This window comes from Orbicella faveolata, unplaced genomic scaffold (genome assembly GCF_042242905.1).
Source record: "Orbicella faveolata isolate gen_17 unplaced genomic scaffold, um_ofav_v1 contig_47, whole genome shotgun sequence".
Taxonomy (NCBI): Eukaryota; Metazoa; Cnidaria; class Anthozoa; order Scleractinia; family Merulinidae; genus Orbicella; species Orbicella faveolata.
Window position 1 is genome coordinate 6717989 of NW_028301577.1, and position 19752 is coordinate 6737740.

The window sequence follows — 19752 nt, forward strand, 5'->3', positions numbered from 1 at the left end:
GGCCCGAAGTATACCGTAAACCTCCAAAAGTAACGACCCTCGTTACTTTCGGAATTGGCAGCCTTTGGGGCTCGTTACCGTTGGGAGCGTTACTTTCGAAGGGGTCGTTACTTTCGGGGAGCAAAAAACGTGATACGAAGTGTGTAGGGCTGAACCCTTTTTACGAAATAAAGACAAAAAATCGTTAAAACAGTTCTTAAAACATGAGATTGGGAGTAGGCTCTCTACTTTCGGGATTTCTTAGCGGCCGCAGTCTCTTCACGCTACTTCCGGGAGGTGCTACTTCCGGGAGGTGCTACTTCCGGAAGTTTACGGTATCACCCGAAGGATACCTACCTAAGTATACCTTCCGAAGTATACCACCCGAAGTATATCACCCGAAGTATGGTGCCCGAAGTATCCTGCCCCTCAATATATCACTCCAAGTATAAAACCCCCAAGTATACCGCCCGAAATATATTGCCCTAGAGTATACCGTTGGAGCGAGAGAGGAAGAGGGCGGGAAGATGAGAGACCCTGGAAACGAGGTTGAATAACCGAAGTATACCGCGCGCAATCGCCTCAATTTATATGCTGCCCAAAATTTGCTGAACGACGTATACCATTCGCAAACGGGAATTCCACTCTTACAACGGCTAATGCTTCATGGCATGTCAGAAGCCCAAAGTCTCTATCGGGAATGTTTGGAAAACTAAAAATTTATAATTGTTCGTCTTACCAAGCTTGCAGCCTAGAATGTTCTTGACTTTTTATCAAACAGTCGGCAGGTACCAGCTGCCTGTTGCTGTTAGTTCTTCACAAACATGAACTCTGCTAATATAGTCATAAAATGTTTATTTAACTGATTGTATGTGAACATTTGTTACGCACGAGTAAACATGAACATTTCTAGAACCTGCCCCCCGCCGAAACCTCCATCCGTCATTAAAATTGAATGATCTTTTACAACAAATATGGCGGATTGAGATCACATTCGATTAGAGACACGAATGTTCATTTTGTTGTAGCTTTTAAAACAGATATTGAAATATCTTTCGGCGGCAGTGGATGGATAGACCTTTTCTGCTAATGGGTTAACGATTTGAGATCGGAGTTCAAGGATGAAAGAGCTGGACTACAAATTAAGGTACGATCGAGGGTAAACAAGTTGTTTCACGATAGCATACTTTTAACATCTTACGAGAAGTGGTCTTTTTATTTGTCAAAGAATCAGACAGGCGAACTGATTGTTCATTAATTCTCTGCATGATTAGAGGAGATTTAAATTTGAATAATTCTTCAAAAGACATTTTTACGGTTGTGGCGATTTATTTGCCTTTGCTCGGCCCCTGTCAGACATGAGTAAGAGAGAGGCTCTTGACAGGTGTCCATTCATGTAGTGTTTACTGTATCCTTTTGATAGTACACTCCTGTGCTCGTCTGTTTAACTCAATGACGCACTCCTTGTACAAATAGCTTGTACGCGATCCCCAGTCTTCGATTAAAGCAGCTAAGCGGGCGGGCGTGGTGTTCTGGAATGCTTGATCGAGCGAATACTGGAGCTCTTGATCTAGAGGGGATCGGAGCAGTAAAGTGCGCTGATAGGAAATAGATTGTGCTTGGAAAAAGTGGCAAAATGAAAAGAATCTTCAGCTGTCAGATCTGCATATATCGACTTGTGTGAACTAATGACTCCGGTTTCAGGTTCTTTTATAAACTTATATTTTACCACATTGATAGGACACTGGCGAAGATCAGACTGAATAATTATTACTAGGGTGTATATGGGATTTAACTGAGAGCTGAGAATTGGTCAGAGCTTTAACTGTCAGCTGAGCGAAAAAGCCAGAACTTTAACTAATAAACGGAAATCCAGCACCCCTAACAAGACCCTCTGTTACTAAATAAAGCCGCGCGTTTTTCCTTTTTCAGATTAATCTGTATTTTAGTTTTTGAATCGTGGTTATAAGTATTTTTAGAAACTTGATGTTGTTTGAGTGTTGCAAGGTCTTGTTACCACGAATAGTACCTTTGAGATCTTTGAATATACCCTGCCTTTTAGTTCATAATCTCCTGTGCTAGGTCTTCCTAAACAAGCTTGCAATCTAGCCAACAATTTCAGTATCTTTGATGTTTTTTCGTTTTTCTGTTCCCCATCTAGATTTCAAGGAACACGTTAATAAGGCAACATGGAGGCAAAAGATATTATAAAATGGTCGATCCTCGGATTTTTCGCCCTTTTTCTTCTTACTGGCCTCTCGTTGATTATTTTTGCAATCACAGTTCCCACACCCTTCGGAGACTATCTAACTATGAAGGGAGCCGCCTTCCCCGTCAACTACGGACTCAGAGTCGGTCTTTTGCTACTTCTTCTTTTCATAGCAGCGCTTAGCTTCTTTGCCATAGTGAAGGAAAACAACAGACTTTTAACTCTACTGGCGATTTTATTCATCATTTTATTTCTGGTCGAGTTTATTATGGGAATCGTGTATTTCACGATGAAAAGTGAAGTGAAGCTCTATAAAAAGAAATTTAGCAATGGACAGCAAATGATGGCTGAGTATGGAGTGGACGAGAAAGTCACAAAGGCCATGGATCAAATTCAGCGGACATATGCCTGCTGTGGAATTGTAGACTATCGAGATTGGTTCACTTCAAAATGGGCGGCTAGTCAGGTTTGTGAAAAAATAGTTTTAAAAAATGCTGTAAAGGGCTTATAAGTCCTCCCTCACTTTTAATTATAACTTAAGCTTTGTGCAATTTACCCCTTCCACCCCAACGGTACCTCCTCTAAACTCCACCTTATCTGTCACCCTTTCTCTCTAACTTGAGATGCTTTGAAACGATATTCCTTCTCCTTCCGGGGAGGGGCATTTTGTTAACTGGTTGTTCTATTGTTTCCTCAGGGAAAAAATAACATGGTACCAACTTCTTGCTGTAAGTACCCGAACGAGAATTGTGGTAAAGACATGGACACAAAGAACCCCATGGACTTTATCAATATATTAGGCTGCACGGGTCTCAATTTCTCTTACGATGACAAAATGAAAGTGGTGGGAGGGGTGGGTCTTGCTCTTGGCTTCCTCAACCTGTTTGCTTTGTTGTATACAATTATATTCTGTTTCTGCTTCAACGCCGCGCGGGGACTGAGTTCAGTGGACGCTCTCAAGGGAGAGGAACCTAATGACGAGACGTCTTCGAGCTCACCGAATAAGGGCCGTCGACGCCCCTCTGCGCAAAGCACGCCAGGGTCCTCGCGGCGCCAGCGCTCGAAAAGGGCTCCACGAGCGTCAATGGAAAAACTTAACGCAGACGATGATGATGATGACGACCTACCTCCTAATGCTTATAAAGATTTACTTGATAAATCACAATCCCAGCGTGAATCCCAAAACTGAAAAAAAAAGTGTGGGAAACTGACGATTTCCTCAGCCCCCAGCCCGACTTCACACGTCCCAAATTCAAAATGGTGTACATGCCAAGATTTAGGGCGGGCCTACTACGATGGCGCATATTCCATGCCATCGACACTGGGTATGGGCGGAAAATCTCGATCAGTTTGTAAGACCTTTACGTCTATATCAAAGAGAAATGCTCATCATCAAAAGCAGGAGCTTAAGGGGCTTGTATTTACTGGCTTATACTACACTAAACCTATAAATAAGGCAGTTGTCATTATAGCAAAGGGCAATGACGTTATGGCCTCGAAGAAAAATGTAACAAATATCGTACGAGGATTGCATCAAGAAACGCTAGATCATCGTGTCTTGATTGCATCCAATTGAAAAAAACAAACATTGGACCAAGTTAGACAAGTTGAGAGTGACTTTTGGACGAGGTCCTGGATCCTGAGTGAAGTGACAAGGTGACTCTGTCCCCATTCTATTCCCCACTCACTCTTACCACCTCGCGATTTTAAGGTATATAATAAAACATTTAATTTCCAATGAGCAGTCATATTAAGATAACAAGTGCGTACCGTGGGATTAAAAAGACGAGAGAAAGCAATATTTATAACTAGCTGTATTTAGTAAAGGGTTGCCAGGAATACTGGCGGTGAAACAGGGATTGTCATCATGTTCGCCGCGAGGACGTTTGAACACTGTACGTGCACGAACGGCACGGTTGTTGCGTTAAAATTCGTGTCGTGTTACAGGTTAATGGATCGCTTCGATGTATATATAGCAATTAAAAACGGCATTTTATTCGTAAGTTGCGCCATGTAATGGCTAAAGACGAATTAAAAGCATAATAATTTTTTTTAATATAAAATCTCATTGTTTATGTATCGTCCCTTTCCCGCCCTCTGCAATGCCGAGCCGATTGGGCATTTCCCCTTATTTAGCAAATGCCATATGTTTAGGCGTGAAACTTGAAATGGCTGAGTTTTTTTCTCGTAAAACATGATCTGCGGGAAACGTGACTTTCCATAATTGTTATAACCATAAACTAACAGCGAGCAGTAAAATTGAATTTCCTGCCATGTCTGCCGTTTTGCTGAGCAAAATGCGGTGAGTGATACAATAAGCGCGAGAAAGAAGCAATATGGTAGCGATAATTTAGTGTAGAAGCCAAACAAAATGCCTTGAAAGAACATGAAAGAGAGTTTACATGAAGGTACATTATATTTTCTGCCTTAAGACCGAGTAATGCGAGTAACATTTTCCTATATCCTTCCAACATGTCGCCCAACAATGTGTCATTGCAGAAAGGGCATATCTTATTAAAGTTTTAGTAGCATGTTTAAAATTTGTACTTCGCGCAACATGTTGTTTTAATTTGGCTAAGGCCATGAGGTGGTAACAGTACGCGTTCAACATTGCGACAAGCAAGTTACAAGAAGAACTTGCAAGAAAAACGTTTTTCTTACAAAGGACTCTTTCTTGCAGCAGAGGAATCCATTCAAATTGTAACTGGTATACCTGTGCATCTTGAGCTTGAGTTAAATTTTGCAATTTGGACGAAAAATATATATTTCCAAATTTTTGAACTGATTTATAAAAAAGAGACAATTTGAAGAAAGAAAAATTGAGATGCAATTGAAAAAAGAAAATCTTTGCCGAGACCCGGGATTATTCAGAACTCATGCGAGTTCTCCGGATTTGAACCAGGGACCTTCAGATCTTCAGTCTGACGCTCTCCCAACTGAGCTATCTCGGCTGTTGAAATTATAACGAAAATCTTTACAAATTTATACCGTACTAAAATAATTAGCATATATTGAGTTTGCGCAGAGTACTGCCTCTCTTTGGTGAAACGAACACAAAACAAAAATGGCGCTTCCGACATTACAACCGTACTGGTTGAAAAACTACAAAAACAGAAACGAAGGGCTTATGGTTCGTAGAACACAATATGAAGCGGAAAGAAGGGAAGCGTGGGACAAGAACGCAAGATATTTTGATAGATCTAATGTGGAAACTACGAAGCAAAGGGTTTGGGGATCAAGGGAGTCATACCAAGAGAGGTGAGCCGACAGCTACAAGGAATAAGCTACATAAGGTGTAATACTCATTGATCCTACTGTTATACGCAAGTTCGTATCTAAACATATTGTTTGTAAACCTTTTTCACGCCAACCTCTTATATTCCTTTTTACCAAGAGATCTGAAAGATGGCTTGTAAACTTTATAAACCAATCTCCTTGGTTACAACTTCATACCGTTACAAATTATTATTTCTTATTACAGGTAATTACGGAATTTCTTTTTGTAGCAAGAAGGATCTGCTTTTTTATATAGAAAATTTATTGGCATTTGGAGTAGAGAAGTGATTTGAATTCTGATGCGTTACAGTTGATGTATAAACTAAACCATTTCTCTGCTTAATAAGGATCTGTAGTCTTGTCAAGATCTTTTATGATTTCATCTTCATTGAACCTAGTAAATGACTTAGCTTACTACAAGTCTCCCTGTAGCTCAGTACTCAGTGAGGCCCTGTAGTTAGGGTCAGGGGCAGGATATTGATGCTTCAATATGACTTGTGCTGAAATTAAGATGGGGTTTGAAAATACATGTAAACAGGAGACAGAACATAGAACATCCTGCTAAGTGTGTAGAAGTGCATGAGTTAGATTCCTGTCAGGGACATGGATGTTTTCATTGTCAAATGCTCATGACAACAGAATGTTTATCTTCCTCATGAATCTTGTTTGATTTTGGGACATCTTGCTGGAAGCTGATCTTGGTGTGATCATTATTTATCTCTACAATATAGGACACTTTTGAGACTACTGATCCCAGCAGTATGCTGGATGGTCACATGTGAATCACATGCACGTGAATCACATGTAGTAAATGACTTGATGCTCATGATAAGTCTCTCTGTAATTTAATGAGAGAGCACCTAATTGGTATCTGGGAGGTCATGGGCTCCAGGTTACTTGACCCATGTGGGTCAGATAATTTACTTAACCTATAGTTGCTTTATCTATTTACGTGTGCTTTATCTACTTGTACTTCATTTCCACATCTCCTTTTACATTTCATTTTTCACATTTTAATGAGGTCTTGACAAGATCTGTTATCATGAACAAGTTGATTTTTGCAAAATTTGGCCAAGATCTTGACAAATTCTGGACAAGATGATTACTGCTACCATAACTCTAATATTAGAGAGAATATATAGGAATGGATGAGCCCAAAATGGTTTTAATTTGTTCACGAACTAATAACAGTACATTGCCAACGACCCAAGAATAACATCATACTCCTCTCAAAACTTGCACTGTGTGCTTGACAAAACTTAGCAAAGCTGTTAATCAAAAGGTAAGTTCTGATTGGTTCTTGGGAGGGCAACAGAAAGATCATACAACTTTGCATGAGGCACTACACAGAGTATTAAATATTGTCTTCTGTCCTATAGCACGTACTTGAACTAAAGCCTAGAAAGAAAAAAAACTCTACTTTTAATTCATATCTCTTACTGTATTTAGAATTAACCAAATTAATAATAATGATAATAATAATAATAATAATAATAATAATAATAATAATAATAATAATAATAATAATAATAACAAGAACAACAAATGTTGTTTTACCAGTATGCAAGCTCTGGATGGTTTGTTCAAGGAAGACATGAAGCATGAGAAGCAAAAAAGATTAGAAGATAGGAAAAAGAGACTTTCTGAAATGTTGCTCAAGGAAACCAAGGAATTTGAGGTAACTTGAACAAAGTAAATTACTATTAACCATGGGATTATGAACTCAAGATTTCACGTCATAGAAATTCAGAGGAAATAATCAATTAATACTCAATTATTGTTTCAAGTACCTGTAGTAGAATTCTAGAATTGTTGAACTTCCTGAATTTTTCACAGGCAACCCACAAGTTATAAACAGACTCTGGAACCTACGTGTATATATGTAGAAACATTTGGAAATTTCCATGGATGGGATTGGTCAACACCAGGAACCACTGAACACTGATTGGTCGACTCTTGGAAATCTCAACAGAGAAGATTGCATGCCATCCAAGGAAATCAATATTTTAATGTTTTTCAAAAGTTGACCAATCAGCATCGAGCAGATCCCAATATTGACTTATCACATCCATGGAAGTCTACAATTTATTATTAAATAAGTTTAATTCTAACTAATAATAACTAATTACTAATAATATTATTTGGATCTCTATATTTGCAGTAAACATGTGTCATGCTTTAGCAAAATCTTTTTTATCTGAGTTGTCATTTAAACTGCTGGTAGTTCATGAATCAGGTCATATATTCAGTATTACTAACTCTGAAGTCGTAGAGTCCCATAACTGAGGAATGTCCAGAGTCTGAGGCAACTAAAAGTAGAGCGTTGGCTACCAGAATATCAATGCCTCTAACATTTTCTCCTTTGATTTGAACCTGCTCTCAAGGAATTAACTTCGTTTTAAATCAAAACATTTCACAAGTGGTTTTTAGCAAGTAACTCTTATCTTGTATTGTTGAAGTTTTTAACCTTCCCCCCCTCCCACCCACCCTTCCCCCACTCTCCCAGATGACAGCTCAGTTTTTGTCAATCTGACTAAAGTCAGGACAAGGTTTTTTTTTTTTTATCTAATCTGACCCAGTTCAATCCAGCTTTGTCAACATTCCTCAAAAAATTGTGGTGTAACAAATCAGCTTCGAATAGATTGCTGCAAATACTGCTTTCTCAAAATCTAGAGCAAGATTTTCTGTACCTTTCAGGAAGAGCTTAAAGCAAAAAGGCTTGGTGGAGCTGGTAGACTCCTACAAATGAAAGAGAGGTTTGTGAATGAAGTATACACTTTAATTATTGTGTACCGTTCTCCATGACTTTGTATTCAGTTATAGAAGTTTACACCGTCATGATCTGCTTTATGATTCTGGATAATGAAGTCAAGCCAGGTCACTCATTATACCTTACAGCTGTAGATCCAGAAGGCAGTGAAAAATCTGTTCTAAGATTATGTTATTTTAAGACAGTTCGTCCTATTAAAGAAGATATGGAAAAATATTTTGAAAGAAAAATAAACGCTATAACAGCATAATCTTGTGGCCATTATCAAATACAAATTTAAGTGGTTCAGTTCGGATATTTACTAGCCTTGGTGTTAAGGAGTCACTTGAAAAAATGTGACGAAAAATGTCAGCTAATTAAGCACTTTTGTCCAAATAGAGTGCACTCTTGTGTTAAGTTTAGTCTTTTTTTTCTGATCAGCAGCATCTCATAAATCTAAAAAGTTTCACAAAGACTTCAGGGCCTGAGCAATCATACTTAGTCATTTTTAACTGAATTTATAAAATGTACTATGTTTTCCAGAGCTGATGAGCTTAAAGCTGACAAAGAGACCAGAAGGAAGGAGGTATAGTCTACTGATTCAACATCACAGCTATGTATTATGTTTGAGATATTAATAAAAGTAAATGTCTTAAGTTTATACCTTACATGTAATTTGCCACTTCACCCAGGTGCAAAAATGTGTACTGGCACATTTATTGCTGGGGGGGGGGGGGTAACCCTGTTGTGGACTAGCATCCCATCCAGGGAGGAGTAGAAATACTCTTACTTTTACTTCATGCTACTGAAACTGATAATCAGCGCTGGCTTGATGGGCCACCTAGCTCATATACAGACTTTACCTTTACCTTAAGTAGGAAACAGTAAATGTAGGTGAGGGTATTGTAGAGTTAAAAGCGTTGCTGGGGCTGCCATTTTGAAGTAGACCAGCTTTATTGTTGAAGTGGATGGCTGATTTTGCCATCTTTTTAATCTAAAGAATCAGACAAAGCCAGCCACTTTTGACAACTTTAAAAACATTAACAAGTTTGCTATTTCCTGAAGTAATTTAAGGTTCAAGAAATTACAGGGCCACCTGTTATAACTCAATAATGATGTAAACCACATTTCTTTATTTAGTATTGATAATGAACTCAGTATAATCAATAAAAGTGCCATTTTTTGTCACTGACTTATATATTTAGCAAGATGTTTCGGCTAACTCTTAAGCCTTCATCAGTTGAAGGCTTAAGAGTTAGCCGAAACGTCTTGCTAAAATATGTAAGTCGGTGACAAAAAATGGCGCTTTCATCTATTATGTCATCTCCTGACTATATATACTCAATTTTTAAACACATGAACTCAATATACATGGAAATAACCTGATCAGAACTAAAATGCAATATTTGATTTGCACTTCAGACATGCTGTGTATGTGGGTGTGCAGTACATGGAATTCAGATTATATTGGCATTGCTACTGTAGTCAACTTTTATCTGCGCTCATACTATATAGATAATTGCCTGAATGCAGATGAAAACAGACATGGGTGTGCAGAGTCTTCATTTATGCTTTCAGCAGGATGGCAACTGGCTTTCACTGGCAGGCAAAATTATTTGAACTGAACTTCTGTAAAAGAAATACTTTTGGCTAGATGATCAAACCAGGCAGGCAAATTCTACCTAAAAACCGTTCAATTTGCCCGGTACCGGGCCCTTAATGAAAGCCCTGGGTATGGCAGTTTTATCTGAGCCGTGCCAAAATTCCTGCCTAGTTTAAATGGGCATTTAGCATTACATGATCACAAACTAAGCTTGGGAATTTGTACATTGCGCTTGCTCTACAGATTGCCGAACAAAAAATGTATGAACATTGGAAACAAAATGCTCCAGAACTTAGAGAGGTAAGAAAAGCATAAACAACAGAAAGTTGAACATTTACAGAAATATACAAGTCATTAGATAATAGTCCTGGTCCTGGTTTTTCAAACTGGATAAATCAGTAACCGGTGAATAGCATGGTTTGTTTTGTTATCACTTATCCACTGGATAGTGATTTATCCAGTGGATAGCGTTATCTGGTCTTCAAACAACTGGGGCCTGTTCTTCTGTTATCCATTTACCAAATGAATACTACTGTATCAGCACTTTCACATGACTTTCACTTTTGATTGATTGTAGAGTGAGACATAATATTTTTGTTGATAAATATTGCAAACTGTACGTGTATGTATTTAATAGACAGTCATGATGATTATATCCCATACCTTTACATGAAAAATCTGACTATTATAATTTTTTATTGTCAGTGAGATAATTATTAAAAAGTTATTTGTATGGAAGATATATAAACTAAATTTGTTGGTTGAGTTTTTAGTAAATTTAAATTTTACTCATGAATTAAAAGTTGATCAGTATTGTTCTACAGAAAGAGACAAAAACACAAAAAAGCTGCATCTTTGCTTGAAATTAACTTGTAGTCGCAATCCTTACATTGAAGATGTACATAACTTGAAAAACTGTTTTGTGTATTGTTTTCAATTCAACTGGAAAGCTAGCTAGCATGTTGTGGTTGAACATGGGAGTTGTTACATTTTACATGTTTCTTAACATGTTGCTTCTCTTTTGATCTTAACAACTGTAGATAGAAGCAGACCAGCTGAGGGAACATGTAGTGAACAGCTGGGCTGATCAGGTTTCTGACAGAGAAGAGGTAGACCCTGTGTGAAGTGATTATCATTAATTAAACTGTTGTTAAATTCATGGCTTGCACAGCCCTTGAAAAGTCCTTGAAAGGTTGCCACATCCTTGAAAATTCCTGAAAACGTTAGGTTTTCTCCTTGAAAAGCCCTTGAATTAATTTTATTACCAGCAGTCCTTGTCATACTTTAGACTAAAGGATAACAAAGTGATATTGATGACTCATATTGTTGATTGTTAATATTAACTACTTATGAACCTCAAGTGAGGTCTTTGTGGGAAGGTCTCAAACCGTGACCTTGCTCTATTGTGAGGTCAATATGGAAAAGTCGATGTTTGAGACCCAACGTTTGAGGTTAAGAAGTTGTTTATTACATGTATATGGCTTTTTTGCTTTGGTATTGAGACCCATACATGTAATTGGCCTGTGGTCATTATGGTAAAATAATTCCCTAGAATTAGCCAATCAGAGTATGCTTTATATCAGCCACTACACAAGCCATAGAATAAAAGATAGTAATCCTAAATTCAATGGGGCCTTTTAAGAGTGTTCTGTATTTTTTGGGTTCCTTAAGCAGATTTTATATTTGATTAGAACTGTGGGAATTGGTTGTTGCGTGGAAAAAAAGGAGTTGCTGTGAGGAATCATGGAATTACTTTGTTCCAGTTAGTGATTAGAAATGGTTCTTTTCTTTAATCTTAGAACCTGAAATCAGCACGACAAGAAGACAGAAGGTATGTTCTTAACAATAGGCCAGTTGGAATTATAATATATCATATTATAATTTGTTGTATCGATTGGTAATGACACAAATTTGGCTACCAATAAATCAATGACCTGTCTTGATTTTGTCTGTGTAGAACCTCAGCAAAATTGTTGGGTAAGTTGATGATAGTGAGTAACAGATTACTGTTAAAGGAGCTGAGCAGCCACGGTATTTTGGCCCTGTGTAAAATAATCTTTTAATTGAAGGAAATCTGAAAATAGTAGTCTACTAAGATAAAAAACCACCAAATGGATGGAAGATGGAGACGATTAACACAGATTACAACTGCAAACTTGAAAAGTTTAGGCTAAACTGTTCAAGATGCGCAAACCGTGGCATAGCTCCTTTAACCATGTTTGTTTTTCTTTTTAACAGATTGGATGCTGCCATGGAAAGAGAAAGACTGCAGGCACTTGAAAAAGAAAAAGCTAAAGAAGAAGCAAAGAAGAGGTATGCTTTTAGTATAATCCAATACCATTCTCTTTGTTTTCTGAAAAACAGTTTTGGGGGAAAATCAGTTTTTCAAACTTAAGGTCCAAAATAAAGCAATCTCATGCTTTTAACAAGTTATGAATTGTATAGCCACATAAATTTATACTGGTCAAAAATGTGAATTACTCTGACTAGAAATTGGACGACTGTTGTTCTTAGGCATCTGATGAAATGACTAAATTTCTTTTCAGTTTCTTTTGTGGCAATGGTTGCAGCAGATAAAAAAATGTGATTGATTATTTGGTGAATAAATTTTATTTAGTGATCATCTGATAGATGGAACCTTTTTTAAACCTAAAAAAACATTGTCATCATTTGATCTCTTTCTAATTTGTAATCTGCAACTGAAACCAAATGTGCATGATATCACATCAAATAAACGTACTTCAGGGGAATTCTAGGTTATTATTAACTGTAATTCTGTTTTACCAGGGAGCAAGAAAACCTTGCTGAGGATCTGAAACAACAAATGGAAGAACTGAAAATGAGAGAAGAAGAGGTATGGTGCATTTTCTTTACAAGGGTACAAAATGTTGGGCAGGTACATGTATTAATGTTGTGATACCACTCAGATACAGAACTCATTCTCGTTTTGCTCTAAAGGAGGTAAAGGAAATCCTAATGGGTAAATAAAATCTGTGCTACATACAGCGTGTCCATGTCTGACTGATTTCTTTTGTAACTTTTTTATTTTTCATCTTTTTTGCTTTACTTTTCTTGTCTTCTCTTTTTTTATGTTTACTAACCCATAGATTTATGTGAAGTTGTGAAGTAATTAGGTTAGCAAAAAATATATATATTGTTAAGTAAGTAGATATTTATTGCATGTTGTAAACTGTTTGTGAATTAAAATAGTAATAATGATAATAAAAATGATAATGATAATGATAATAATAATAAATGTCTGCCTGTTTTGTAAGAAAATGACCTGATTAGATAGTTAACTAAAGGCACTTCAGTTTACTCTATATCATTGTATCAAACTGGTCTGACTGTCATGGTAGAAGTTTCACACGTCGTGGTGTATCTAATTCGTCTGATTCATCCCCAGTCTTTATAATCGGTCTTCCATGTATTTATATAATTTCTTACTACCTTAGAATTTTTTCCTTTACCCCAGTAACCTTCCATTTGTGGTGTCTCTCAATTTAAACTTCATGATAACTTTTTTTACCGTACCCAAATTTACAATTAGCCAATCAGAAACCATGTCTACTGTTCTGATATCCTGCGATATCAAGTCACTGACCTGATATGGCTTCAATATTATGGTCACTTGGCCAAATTTGGGTACGGTAAATACCTAATCATACCTTTACAGTATGCTTCAGTGGCATATGAGGCTCATTTGGTCTTACCATAGGTATTTTGGCTCAACTAAGTCATACCAAAATACGAATGATGGCTCGACCAAACTTGCCTAATATGCCACTTAAGCATGCCAAGAAGGTACAATTAGGTATAAATATCACACAAAACATAGCATATTCTACACTATGTAGGTGTGTGGTTAGCTGAGAGCAACTTGAAAAGTGGCAAGAGAACAATCAGGGAGGGGTGTGGTGCAAAAAAATTTCTCTTGCTCCCCAACTAGCCGAACACTTGAAACAGGCTACAAGAAATACTCAACAAATCAAGATACTGCAGCTCCTTCAACAAATGCCCAAGTAGCCGCAGTCAATCTAATCTCATGGAGGAATGCGGCCAGACCTGTGAAAGTTGCCAAGATCGGGCCTACAGTCAACCACATTGTTTTGCTAATGAAATCATGTTTTATTTATCTCGAGTGTTGTTATTGAATGATGTGTTTATTGGCAGGCTCTTATGTTGAAACAAGAACAAGAAGATTTGCTTAAAGAACAAAGGAAGCTTGAACAAGCAGTGAGTTTTTTATTGTAATTGTTTTCTGTCAGAGCACACTGTATTCACTTTGAAGTGACAGTGATATGGTACTGTTAACTTGCAGTCTACCTCGCTCTTGAAATGCTGTAATCCTGTTTTGGACAAACAAATGTTTTGGATTCATGAGACAGATCTCGCCCTAGTTTGTCCTTATACTTCTCAAATTCTTCAAGTTTAAACAAAGAAAATCATGGCCTTGATGTTGTTTGGATATCTGATCTTAATTAGCATAGATTTTTACGATTTTATTTCTCAATTTTCTCCTTAGTTTTAGTTTCAATTGAGAAGAAACACTCAAGACAGTGTTTAACCACATAATTTTCCAAACACCTCAAAGTTTGTCAAAAGTATTCCACTCGCATCATATTTTCAACTCCCTTCACATTGTTTGGAAATGTCGTCAAACACAGTCTTTCGTGTTTGACATATTACAACCTTCATGCATGCTTTGATTTAGGGGGAGGACCGAAGACTGCTAGATGAAGCGAGGAGAAAACGGGAATTTGGGTAAGACAGTGCAAAAGGGATTATGTCATACAGTGTATACTTAAGTACTTATGATTCTCCAGACCCCTTCTCCATAAATCCTAGGTCTGCTGCAGTCTGTCTAGAGCTGTGTTAATGTTTTTATGACTTATTATCAAACTTCACTCAGCTGAATACAACTAACAAATAATTTACTCTGACTAAGACACTGTCCATCCCCAAGAAGAAAAATATTTGGGAATTACAACTCCTTCATCGGTTTTTGGGCTGGAATTTTAGGTGACTCCCTCATGGGGTTTTTCCCTTGGATTTGAGGGAAACTGCTTTCTTTAGGACTGAAAGTAAACCCAGGGTTGCTGCAGGTCAGGAAATGATCAGGAAAAAAATTTCTCAAGGTCGGGGAAAGGCCAGGGAACTTTATTTACAGTCAGGGAAAATTGATGTTTTGAAGAAAAGTCATGTAAAATTAAAATGATTTGATACGGCTGATTTAATACCATTGAAGGCAGGAAGAAACATTTGGGGTCACTGTGATCTCAATGATATTTTTCCTCAATGAAGAAGGAAAATGTGTTGAAAATTATCACTCCTAATGAACCATTGGAAGAAGAAGCCGCTACTAGACCTGACATTTTGCATTTCTTTGGTCGGAGAAATCTTATTTTTATCAGGGAAAAGTCAGGGAATTTTGAAAAGGATGTCTGTGGCAACCATGAAACATGTTAAACTTTGTAAAACAAAGTTGACTTTTCCCCAGCCTGTCCCTGATTTCTTTCTCGCTGTTTTTCGTGATGCTTGCAACTAAACAAACCAGGCCAAAACTCCAAAGGTGCACAATGACACATGCTCATGTAAACGTTTCAGGCGTGTCTTGATCCGTCAACACAAGGCTCAGATGAAAAGAAAGAGTAAAGAGATACAAGAGGCATTGGTAAGGAGTGACTGTAAAATGCCTGTGTTCAGAGGTCCGCAATGCGTGCATGATACTGGTCCTATAACTATACTATGATCTGTCCATAGGTTACACTAGGTCATACAATTTTATGCAATTTTTGCACTGACCAACTGGTCATTAGTACGATATGTAACATTCTGAGTTGTAAGAGAACTCAAAAGAAACACAGAAAAGCCAAAACATTTAGGAAAACTTGAAAACATCGGTCCGACATTTTTCAAGTTTATATCAATTTGTCTTTAAGTGTTATTTATGACGGTCGGAAATTATCGTGGCTCGTTTTTCATTTAGCCGCGAATTTGCGGAAAATAGAAGACTTATTCTGTCAATTTGAAGTTCGGAGCTCGTAATTACCAAAAATAAAGTTAAATTCTGGTAATGTAAAACAATTCAAACCAGCAAATCACGTCACTTATAGGCAAGGTACATGTAACATTGTTGCACACAGTCATAAATTTGTTTAACATCACAATGTAATAGTTTTTATTTCTTTCAATTAGGAACTTGATTTGAAGATTTTAGAAGCATTGGCTAAGAAGGTAATTCTGTTGTATGTCTATCAAGCGTTCATTTTGTACCTTACTGTCGTCTGATTTCTGAACTGAGCATTTACGCACATGCTTGTATTGCTAGGTTGCAAACACAGTAGTCAGTTTAGAGAAATTTTGAATGTTTATCTGAACCAGTGTTGCAAGGAATGGCTGTACTTTTTAGCTTCTCCTAAATGGACTGTTTTGAATCACAATCTGTAGCATTTTTTTCTTTTTAGACTATCCACTGGAAAGAGCTTTTACGTTCTAATTCACTACGTTCAAAAAACGAACGTAAATTATTTACCACTCAAATATCCGCAAAACAGGTACAACAAAGCATGGGTGGATCGCAATAAGCGTCCTCCGACACCTAACACAGAAAATCCAGTGAGGAATGTGACGCTAACACACCAGCGGAAAATGTATTATCTAATTACTTCTACCCCTTTAATATTATCAACAGAAAGATGAAGATAAAATACTTGAGACTTCAAGAAGAGAGAAAGCACGAGCTGATGCAGAGTACATGAGACAGGTGAAAATTTATTTTCAAAAATATGCACTACGTGTCTAAATGTTTTTCATCCTAGTGGATTAAAAGTTAAATGAAATTTTCCTATTTTTCAAAGGTGGTCGCTCAACAGCTTAAGTTAGAACAACAAAGGGAAGCAGAGTTGGACATGCTTTACAGGTAAAAGTTGTAAAACATTTGCTTCCTGCTTGGGACTGTCTTTTGGCTCGTCACCGATTTATCCTCTCTCAAAATAGAAATTTTCAAATTTCAGGGAATAATTCCTTTGTTCGAAGATAGACCTTGCTTTTGGAGAATAGTTATCGCATTTGTTGACGGCACTCGCTCACCAGCCTGAAGTTTTTAAATGTGTTGTTTAAACTTGTGATTTGCAGAGATGAAGCAGCTCGAATGTGGACGAAGAGAGAAGCAGAATGGGAACGAGAAAGATTGGCGAGAGAAAGGCTCATGGCTGAAGTAAGGAATGCATTTGCATACACCGTCACTGCTTTCACAGTCACTTTTACAATATTGGTATCATTAAATGTCCAGCCATTGGTGAGCCAATAATGGTAATCTTTGTGGCCTCACAGGTTACCATAGCAACAGTGCAACCTGTTAAAAACACTTTTAATTTTAGCTTAGCTGGATGATTGAGCAGTTTTTGATGCCATGATTGTAGCATCAACTGATAGAGTGGTTATAATGACCCATCAAAATCTAAGTCTTGGAAAGTGCTGGAAACTGTTGCCAACCACCTTAACAGGATTATTTTGGACTATAGAGCCTGACATTTTAGTTAACGTTGTCAGGTGCTGGATGTTCGCAAGAAGCAGCTGGATGATAAAATGGAGGAAAATAAACGCCGACAACAAGAATCAATCGAGAGTCGAGAGGAACTACTCAGAGAACTAGAGGAAGTTCAGCGGATGACGGCAAGAGAGAAAGTGGAGGAGGAGAGGCAACGGAGAGAAAGAGAAGAAGAGATTCAAGCACAGGTAAGAATGACTGTGACTGCCTTGCCCACTTGTCATTAACCTTTTCTTTGCCTATCTGACTGACTGACTGACTGATGAGTGACTGACTGACTGTCTGACTGACTGACTGACTGACTGAATAACTGATTGACTGATGACTGACTGACTGACTGACTGACTGACTGACTGACTGACTGACTGATGACAGACTGACTGACCGACTATCTGACTGACTGACTGACTCTCTGACTGACTGACTGACTGATGACTGACTGATTTTCTGACTGACTGATGACTGACTGACTGACTCTCTGACTGACTGACTGGGTGACAGACAGACTGACTGACTGTTAGACGGAAGGGCAGACAGATAGACAGAAAGACTTGAATGTAGAGTAAACGTCGCTGGTCTGTGTATAGGAGAACGACATAACGAAAAAGGGTTTCAGATAATATGAAAACTTGAGTTATTGGTTATTTGAATTTATACCTCATTCAACAGATAACTTCACGGAGAGAAAAGGCAAACGAAATGCGGCAAATTAAGAGAGAAGAGCTAGAACGGGAGAGGTAAGGCTGGTGTGCATCGAGGCGGAACTTCAAGTCACAACATAGCTGTGATTAAAATTTCTAGTCCAATGCTAGACTGCTGTCAGTCAGTTTTTCTCTCGAAATTCGGCAGGGGCAAGGAGGCCAGACGTTTTAGCCTAAAGGGGAATGGGACGAGACGTGGGCCCGCTCGCCCAAAATCCCTTTTCGTCCATACCGCCCTTATGCACTCGCGAACACTCGTCAGACCTGAAGAGAAAAGACCGGCTGTCATTGTTTTAAGTATAAATATGTAGAAGCTAACAATTTTTAAAACTGCCTTTGCTCTGTCGTTTCAGGCGAGAGAAAGAAGCGTATAATCAAATGCTAAGACACGAAGCAGATCACATGAGAGCAAGAGGAGCACATGCGAGGGTGGGTAGACTATGCTGTTCTACTTTGACCAATCGTTATAGATGTTATGTATGAGTTATTGACCAAGCGTGCAGTCGAGGTGGCCTGATATTAGCCAAGTTTATTATTTATTTATTATTTTTGCGTCCTTGTGGATCGAGACGTCGAGGTCCGCAAACATGCAGAAAACACTCAGTGACGAGGCAAATATTCAGCCATCTTGACCGAGCAAACTTGGTTAATAATTACAAGATTTATTATATGGCATAAAGAACGCAACTTTCTTGCGGATTCGGGTAGCCAATCGCAGCTGCCAGTGTTGCTTAAAAGCTCAGTATTGTTAAAGCACTGCACCGGTATTGAAGTACGTACGATGTGATACGATTACGAACGATGTGGTACGACCATGATGCGACCACGTACGATGTGATACGATTACCAACGATGTGGTACGACTATGATGCGACCACGTACGATGTGATACGATTACCAACGATGTGGTACGACTATGATGCGACCACGTACGATGTGATACGATTACCAACGATGTGGTGTGACTAGATTTTAGTACGACTATGGAACGACTTTGGTACGTCTGACGTGACTGCGGAACGACGACAACGTAACTTGTCCTAATTTGAATGCAGGGATTGAAGAAAGATGGTGGAACGAGCGCGAGTATAACATACTAATTCCACGTTTTCCTACTTTCTTCCTAGTTTGTTCCGAGGAGGAGGACAGCCTTTGAATAGAATTATTTTCAATGGATTAAGCGGTAGAGAATTTTTAACTTCATCTTACTAGGGTGACTATGTAATGGCTACACGAACTCCAGGGAAACAACAGGCGGACAAACAGTGATGCCTTGTCACGCAACCGTTTTGCTCATCACGCAATCCACCGTGACGCAGTCGTCAAGCAAATAACGAGTGCAAAGCAAGATGTGCGAGGATTATTAATTGGAAAGGAACTTTTAAACTGAAACGCATTTTGTACGGTTCTCACTAGAGTTATCCAATATTTCTCAAGAAGGGATTAATTTATAAATTAAGCAGGACTCTAAACAAGACTGTAAATTTGCATCGGACTCGCTAAAACTATGCGAGTTTTCGTGGATTTAGTTATTATGTTTAAGTGTAAATATTCAATAAATAATTGAAAGTGACTTTTGTCGAGTTTTCTCATTCTCCAGTGCTCAAAAGTATTGCTTTCTCTGTTTACTTGTTTGTTGTGTGTTTGTTTGTTTGTTTGTTTGTTGGTTGGTTGGTTTGCTTT

The 19752-nt window shown here is 38.0% G+C and overlaps 2 protein-coding genes across 2 annotated transcripts; both read left to right on the plus strand.

Annotated features, from left to right (window-relative positions):
* Positions 1-938: 938 nt before the first annotated feature.
* Positions 939-4251, plus strand: LOC110052018 (CD151 antigen-like). Its single transcript, XM_020758135.2, has 3 exons — positions 939-1126; positions 2141-2654; positions 2886-4251. Exons 2-3 carry the CDS (start codon positions 2169-2171, stop codon positions 3375-3377), a joined length of 978 nt encoding a protein of 325 aa, XP_020613794.2. The 5' UTR covers positions 939-1126; positions 2141-2168; the 3' UTR covers positions 3378-4251.
* Positions 4252-5202: 951 nt separating this feature from the next.
* LOC110051949 (trichoplein keratin filament-binding protein-like) lies at positions 5203-19642 on the plus strand. The gene is made up of 20 exons (XM_020758061.2): positions 5203-5446; positions 7025-7142; positions 8162-8220; positions 8757-8799; positions 10060-10116; positions 10857-10925; positions 11616-11647; positions 12055-12129; positions 12604-12670; positions 13990-14052; positions 14531-14580; positions 15424-15490; positions 16015-16053; positions 16511-16582; positions 16677-16738; positions 16954-17035; positions 17371-17556; positions 18038-18105; positions 18423-18498; positions 19197-19642. Exons 1-20 carry the CDS (start codon positions 5253-5255, stop codon positions 19227-19229), a joined length of 1512 nt encoding a protein of 503 aa, XP_020613720.2. The 5' UTR covers positions 5203-5252; the 3' UTR covers positions 19230-19642.
* The last annotated feature ends 110 nt before the right edge of the window (positions 19643-19752 follow it).

What these genes read in the sequence shown, in the direction of transcription:
- LOC110051949 (XM_020758061.2), top strand. Translation starts at nt 5,253, where the DNA reads ATGGCGCTTCCGACATTACAACCGTACTGGTTGAAAAACTACAAAAAC. An exon ending in AGGGAGTCATACCAAGAGAG is followed by an intron (nt 5,447 to 7,024) that starts GTGAGCCGACAG and finishes TTGTTTTACCAG; the next exon opens with TATGCAAGCTCTGGATGGTT. An exon ending in AAGAGACCAGAAGGAAGGAG is followed by an intron (nt 8,800 to 10,059) that starts GTATAGTCTACT and finishes CTTGCTCTACAG; the next exon opens with ATTGCCGAACAAAAAATGTA.
- LOC110052018 (XM_020758135.2), top strand. Translation starts at nt 2,169, where the DNA reads ATGGAGGCAAAAGATATTATAAAATGGTCGATCCTCGGATTTTTCGCC. An exon ending in CAAAATGGGCGGCTAGTCAG is followed by an intron (nt 2,655 to 2,885) that starts GTTTGTGAAAAA and finishes TTGTTTCCTCAG; the next exon opens with GGAAAAAATAACATGGTACC.